Here is a 7,935-nt window from a genome sequence, read left to right on the forward strand (position 1 = left end):
TGTATTTTTGTGTGAATATAACACTGGAGTATATGGCAGTTAAGATAGATAAGCTACACCTAATATATCAACACATATACTTCAAAAACAATGGTGAACAAAAAGGCAAGATGCAGAAGATACCTACAAAATAATGTATATGTAAAGCTCATAAACATGAAAAATAATACAATATGTCCAAGTATAAAAATTTACAGAGGAACATAAATACAAAATTTAGGATAGTAGTAACTTCTGACAAGGGAGAAGAAATAGGATGTAGAACAGTACACAAATTGTATGTTTAATGCCTTCTTTATTTAAAAAATAAACTGATAATATAAAACATTAAGATTTAACTAGGTGGTCAGTATATAGCTCTTTGTTATACTTATTCCTTCTGCTTTTTTATATACTTTGAAGGGGAAATATTGAAATAATTTATGATAATAAACAGCTAGCCTAACAGAGGAAGCAGGAGTCAAATCCTGTGTGGACGTCTAGCATCTGTGAGCCAATGTGGACCTCAGAGCATCACTTTGTAACCCTTGATTTAGAAAGTCAGTCCATAACTGTTGACAAGTAACAATGGCATTGGGACCCATTACCATTGGTAGCATCGTGAGTTGGTGCAACACCTTCTAAATGTACACTGTCAAAAACTATAAAATTATTAATATTCACTGACCCACTAGTAGGATTCTGGAAATTTATTCTAAAGGATAATAATTCAGAGGAGGAACAAAACTTTTATGCATGAATAACTTATGGCACTATCTATAATTTGAAAAACTGGAAACAATTTTAAATATCTATCAATGAAGGATGCTCAAGTAAGTTACAGTATACTAACTGTATAAAATATTATAACACCATTAAAAGTTATTTTGAAGACAATATCAAAGCTGGCAAATGGTTATGGGAGAATGTGTAAAATACGAACTAGGAAATTATTTGTAAGGCAGTATTATAACTATAAAAATACATGTGTATTTCAACAAAGACTGAACAAGAATAGATGAAAAAATGAAAACATATAACTTGAAATTGTGAGCAATTTAAAATTTTTTAAATTCTTTATTAGTTTTACTCTTAAAGAAGTTGGACTGGATAGAGTTGAAAAATGATACATTTGAGAAGAATGTTTGAATCACTTTGGTTATGTTATTTTGGAGATAGTATGCTAGGATACTTTGTTGTGATTTTTATCTTATACTTTACTTAATTTTTAAATTTCAGCCATCGGAGATAGAAATGGAGACTCAGATACATCTCTATGGTCACACAGAAGAGATAACCAGCTTATTTGTTTGCAAACCATACAGTATACTAATAAGTGTGAGCAGAGATGGAACCTGCATCATATGGGATTTAAACAGGTACAGAAGGTCTCCAACTCAAACACAGCTATTTTTAATATGTCAGTTTTTACTATATGAGATAAAAACACTAAAACAATATCTTTACATTATAATAATTTTAAGCATGAAGCACATGCTTAAAGGTAATAAGATTACCTTTATAATTTTACTGAAATCAAAAGATCAGATACGAAAACATTTATGCTTTATGAATAATGGGTACATAGACTGAGAAAAAGAATTCTAAAATAGCATATAATTATATTTAATGATCATATGAAAATTCATATCTTTTGTCTTTTAGGTTGTGCTATGTACAAAGTCTGGCAGGACACAAAAGCCCTGTCACAGCTGTCTCTGCCAGTGAAACCTCAGGTGACATTGCTACTGTGTGTGATTCAGGTGAGCTTGCCCTAGACCTAAGCACAGGGCTGGGTGGTTACAGCACATTTGGCAAGGTGGTTACCTCCTAGGTTGAGCTGTTGGACTTTGAACTCTCTCAGGTCCCTGCCAGATCTAAATACTTTGGCAAGAGGATGTATGTGTATTGAAATACAATAAGGTCCAAGACTTGGCTCATCAATTTAGGCATCAACTTATGCAGAAGTTAGTATTGTCATAATTAAATTCTTTTCCTGATATATGTAAAATTGCATTTGAGCACATATAAGTTAACCAAATTACTGTTACATAATTATCTGAATTTTCTTGGTTTTGGTTTTTCTATCCTTTTTTGCTTCTGCTTTTTAACCATTCACTTTGTTACCTTCCTTCTGTCAAAGAACAAAATTTTAACAAGTTAAGTTTAAAGATTGAATTTGCTTTTATTAGTGATTCATGAATTGGGCAGTATTCCATCTATGAAATAGAAAGGTGCTCCAGTGAGCTGAACAGAGGAGATGGGCTTTATAGGCAGAAAAGGCTGAAGAAAGCAGAAACAAGGAACAAAATGTAAATTGGTCATTTCAACATTACTTTCCTTATAGGATTAAAGCAGAGAGGATTTCCTTACCAGGCAGGCTCAAGTTGACTGGGCCCTTGGTGATTGAATGCTGTGAGTCTCCTATGTTTTAGAAAACTGTCCCTTTTTTTTTTTTTTTGAGACAGAGTCTCACTCCGTTGCCCGGGCTAGAGTGCCGTGGCATCATCCTAGCTCACAGCAACCTCAAACTCCTGGGCTCAAGCAATCCTTCTGCCTCAGCCTCCCGAGCAGCTGGGACTACAGGCATGCGCCACCATGCCCAGCTAATTTTTTCTATATATTTTTAGTTGTCCAATTAATTTCTTTCTATTTTTAGTAGAGACGGGGTCTCGCTCTTGCTCAGGCTGGTCTCGAACTCCTGAGCTCAAACAATCCGCCCGCCTCGGCTTCCCAGAGTGCTAGGATTACAGGCATGAGCCACCGCGCCTGGCCTGTCCCATTTTTAAGTTCAGTGTTATTACATGACACCTAGCATGAGTGACTCCATTCTGGTTTGGTCTGGTGTGTGGGGGCCTCCCGCAGGAGCTCAGTCCAAAAGAAAGGCCTCCCATAAATTGTATTTAACACTCCTGACTAAGTGAAAAGCATGAGCAGATGACCAACTTTGAATATGTCTTCCAGTTCCTGAGAGGGAACAATAGTATAGAATAATAAATGGAAGTATTAATTTGCCTTAAAAATTACGTGATGAAGATATTTCTCAATCAAAAGTCTTGTTTTTGTTTTATGTTTTTCATGTATGCATGTTAAAGAACCAATGCATCCAGCAGAAAAGTTGGAAAATTCATGAAATTTGCATTTCTATTTTTAAGGATCTTAAAATTGAAAGGATCCTTTGAAAAACTATTTTTTTCTTTCCATTCAGTATAGAATATCTTTCACACATCTAAGTGGGTAGTCCTCTATCCTTTGCTTTCATTTTTTATATTGTTTGGTTTTTTTCTGACACCAAGTGTATGGTGTCTTTCCAAACACCAGCCAATTGTCTGACACCAAGTCGGTGTCCAACAGTGTCATTCATTCTGACACTACTTGAAGTTAGCAAATTCGGAGGTTGGCATGCCTCCCCACCAGGTTCAGTAATTCTCTAGAACAACTCACAGAACTCAGTAAAACACTATACTTACAACTGTAGTTTATCATAGAGGATAGAAATGAGCATCAGATGAAGAGATGCTTAGGGGCAAGGTCTGGAAGGGTCCTGAATGCAGGAGCCTCTGACCTCGCAGAGTCAGGATTGTGGAGTTTGGGTGCAGCACCCTCTGGTGTGTGGATTTCTTCACCAACCCGGAAGTGCTCCTAACCTTGTCACTTAGGAATTTTATGGAGGTTTCATTACATAAGCATGATTGATTAAATCACTGGCCATTGGTGACTGAGCTCAATCCCCAGCCCCTCTCCACTCCTTGGAGGTAGGCATGGAGTGAAGTGGGGCGTTGTCTGAAAGTTCCAGTTCTCTAATCATGTGGTTGGTTTGTCTGGTGACCAGCCACCATCCTGAAGCTACCTAGCCCTCCCCCCATGAGTCACCTCAGTGGCATACAAATGTCAGTGAATTCCAAGGGTTTTAGGTTTTATTTTTTAATTCTATTACAGAACTCTTGGAGTTTTGTTGTTGCTTTTACAAAATATTCATTAAGAACAAACAGTAAGAATAGTATTCAAGAAAAGTAACGTCTTCAGTCATGATTTAAGATTCCAGATGTGGAAGTATTTTTGCCAGTCTTAGCCTCCAGTCATAAAATAATGTCATTAAAACATTTTTATTTCCTAATGACTATAACTAAGGGAAAAGATCTCACGTAAACAATTGACTTTGGTAATGCAAGTGTGAGCAGACGATTGATGATTTTGCTGATTGTTCTTCCTTGACTTGTGCATTAGCAGCTCTTAGTGTGTCACATCAAGAGGGATGCTGGGGAAATAATAGAATGATTTTTTATACAGAGTTCTCTACTTTCTGGTTTTGGCAGCATTTGAAAGTTAGGACTGATCCTGAGGGAACTGAATTTTGTAAAGTTAATTACTTTCTTGCTGCCAGTAGTGATTTATATCTGTGCTATTATATCAGCTAGTCATATGGGAACTAGAAACAAAATTACTTTTGCTGCAATTACCAACTCGCTAGTAGGGTACTCAGGTGTCCCTGGGTAGTGCACACAATGTGATAGAGTAATGGGTAAAACTTTTTTTCCAATTTCAACCAAAAGGCTTTCTCTCAACTTTTTTAAGGCCTCTTGATACACATATAAAAGGAATCTTAAAGAGCATTTGGTATATAGAGAACATAATTTTTAAAATTACTTTTTAAAAGAGGCCAAACTCATGTTTAGTGACTCAGCCTAGAGTTCATCGTATTTTCTTATAGGCCAAGAAAGGAAGAAAGTTAACAGATTTAGCCTACCAAAAATCTTGACTCTTTAGTGGGTACCTTACGAGTAATGTTAAAATCAAAATTAAAAATAAATAAATATATACGTATATACATATTTTGGCACTTTGTGTGGGTTCCACATCTGTGGATTGAAAAGATTTGGGAAAAAAACAGATGGTCATGTCTGTACTGAGCATGTAAAACAGAGCTTTTTTCTTGTCATTATTCCCTAAACAATAGTGTTAACTACTTACATAGCATTTATATTGTATTAGGTACTATAAGTAATCTAGAGATGATATGTGTAGGTATATGCTAGCACCATGGCATTTTATATAACAAAGGACTTGAGCATCCATGGATTTTGGTATACACAGGGGTCCTTGAACGAATCCCCTTTGGATACCGAGGGATAACTGTATGTGTAGTATGCATGTGTGTATAAAATCTTCTAAAAAGTTAGATTGGCAAACTCATTCCTCTTGATTATAGTTATAATTCCTCAGTTCTTATTGTGGGATATGGTTTTTATAGTGATAAGATGTGAACTTTGTTACACTATGAAAATGTAATAGATGATTTCTGGGTTGTTTTTTTTTAAACCATCCTACCACCGGATCAAAATATATGCCTTTGAACTAGGCTGAGATATCCATAGCCTGGTCCTCTGTTACCAGTGACATGATAAAGTTAATATAAAATTCTAAGATTCAGGATGGGATTCTCCAATTTATTTTAATATCCATGACAATATATAGGAAGAATAGAGATGTTTTTCAGAAATGCCTGAGTTTATGACTTTCAGCTGATGTGTTAAATTATACATGAAAGCAATCTAGTATTGGGTAACAGTCTTGAATTTTGATATTTATGGTCTTAGGCAGATGAGTAGTTATTTGGTTTTATGGTAGCCCAAGATGCTAGGTAAGCTATTAGGATAATGCTTTGGCTACTAAGTTCCAAATCATGCTTCAAAGAGTCCAGGCCCACGTTTAGATTTTCTGTTCTGCAGGATTAAGCCTGTACATCAGTATCTTTTATGGATATGTATCCAGTGACTTTAATAACCCTCTAACCTTACTAGTACTCATCTCTGTTTGCTTTATCTTTTTAAAAAAATCTTTTAGCAGATATTAAATTAAAAAGAAAGGGTGAAATGTAGCCTACTCGTGGAAAAAATTATTTTATCATCTACAATTTTATTTCTTTAGCATAAAGAATCTCCAGCATCTTGATGCTATATTTAGATATCTCCTTATCAATGTTCTACAATGGGAATTCTTAGTAAAACACTGGGCATTTGTGTGGGCGAGGGGTGGCAAAGTATATTTAACATAAAAGTTGCCATTACAGCCGTTTTTTAAGTATTCGATTCAGTGGCATTAATTACATAACAGTATTGTGCAGCCATTACTACTGTTTCAAAATCTTTGCCATCACTCCAAACAGAACCTCTGTAACCATTAAGCAATAATTCCCCATTCCTCCTCTCCCACCCCCCAGCCCCTAGTAACCTTTATTCTATAATAGTTAAGTAGAATTATATAGTATCATACAGTACTTGTCCTTCTGTATACCTGGTTTATTTTACTTAGCATGTTTTCAGGGTTCATCCATGTTGTAGCATATACTCCTTTTTATGATTGAATAATATTGCATTATATGCACATATACACACACACACAGACACACACACCCCCCACACACACACACACACTCTCTCTCTCACTTTATTTTGTTTATCCATTCATCTGTTGATGGACATTTGGGTTGTTCCACCTTTTGGTTATTACGAATAATGCTGCAACATATTGGGCATTTTTGTCTGTGGTGTTTGATGGTCTTTAACATATCTTTAAATAAAGAAGCATTTCTAATATTTGTTTCTTTACTATAAAATATAAAATATTTTCATTCTTAATAAGGTAGAGAAATAAATTCACTACTTTTATGTTAGTCCTGATTAAAAGATAAGATTAAGTGTAGTGAGACTATGTCATCTAAGTTTTATCATGCCTCCTAACGTCTTTTTTTTTTTTAATTTCAAAATATTAAGGAGGTACAAACATTTTTGGTTACATGGATCACTTTTGTTATGCTTCCTTCAGTCATGGCTATAAGTGTGCCCATCACCCAAGTATTGTTCACTGTACCTGTTAGGTAGGCTTTCACCCCTCCCCTCCACTCTTAACTCCCTGCTTGATTTCCACTGAGTTTTACTTCCCTCTGTGCACACGTGTGATCATTCGTTAGTTCCAATTTAATAATGAGTACATGTGGTGTTTGGTTTTCCATTCTTGAGATACTTTACTTAGGAGAATGGTCTCCAGTTCCATCCAGGTTAATACAGGAGGTATTAGTTCACCGTTTTTTTTAATGGCTGAGTAGTACACCATGGTATACATATACCACATTTTATTAATCCACTCATGTATTGCTGGGCACTTGGGTTGATTCCACATTTTTGCAATTGTGAATTTTGCTGCAAGAAGCATTTGAGTGCAGGTGTCTTTTTGATAGAAAGACTTCTTTTCCTTTGGGTAGATATGCAGTGGTGGGATTGCTGGATCTAATGGTAGGTCAACTTTTAGTTCTTTGAGAAATCTCCATACTCTTTTCCAAGGAGGTTGTACTAATTTTCAGTCCCACCAACAGTATATAAGCATTCCTTTCTCTCCTCATCCATGCCAGAATCTATTGTTTTTGGACTTATTAATAAAAGCCATTCTAACAGGGGTAAGGTGATATCTCATTGTGGTTTTAATTTGCATTTCCCTGATGATTAGTGACATTGAGCATTTTTTTTATATGTTTACTGGCAATTTGTCTATCTTCTTTTGAGAAGCTTCTGTTCATGTCATTTGCCCACTTTTTAATGGGGTTGTTTGGGAGGTTTATTTTTGCTGATTTGCTTAAGTTCTTTGTAGATTCTGGTTATTAGCCCTTTATCGGATGTATAGTTTGTGATTATTTTCTCCCATTCTATAGGTTGTCTATTTGCTCTATGGATTGTTTCCTTAGCTGTGCAGAAGCTTTTTAGTTTAATCAAGTCCCATTTATTTATTTTTGTTGTTGCCGTGATTGCCATTGGGGTCTTCTTAGTAAATTCTTTGGCTAGACTGATATCTAGAAGAGTTTTTCGTACATTTTCTTCTAGAATTCTTATGGTTTTGTGCCTTACATTTAAGTCTTTTGTCCATCTTGAATTAATTTTGTGAGTGGTGAGAGATAGGGGTCCT

At 35.5% G+C, this 7,935-nt stretch overlaps 1 protein-coding gene across 1 annotated transcript in view; it reads left to right on the forward strand.

The window, feature by feature from the left end:
- The window catches only part of LYST (lysosomal trafficking regulator), a 155,321-nt gene that overhangs the window by 143,840 nt on the left and 3,546 nt on the right, over positions 1-7,935 (forward strand). The window contains exons 44-45 of the mRNA XM_012660158.1: positions 1,219-1,358; positions 1,645-1,742. Of these exons, the coding sequence (XP_012515612.1) occupies positions 1,219-1,358; positions 1,645-1,742 (238 nt within the window). The remainder of the gene's footprint in view (positions 1-1,218; positions 1,359-1,644; positions 1,743-7,935) is intronic.

The sequence above is a fragment of the Propithecus coquereli genome, unplaced genomic scaffold (genome assembly GCF_000956105.1).
Source record: "Propithecus coquereli isolate 6110/MARCELLA unplaced genomic scaffold, Pcoq_1.0 Scaffold66, whole genome shotgun sequence".
NCBI classification, from domain to species: Eukaryota; Metazoa; Chordata; class Mammalia; order Primates; family Indriidae; genus Propithecus; species Propithecus coquereli.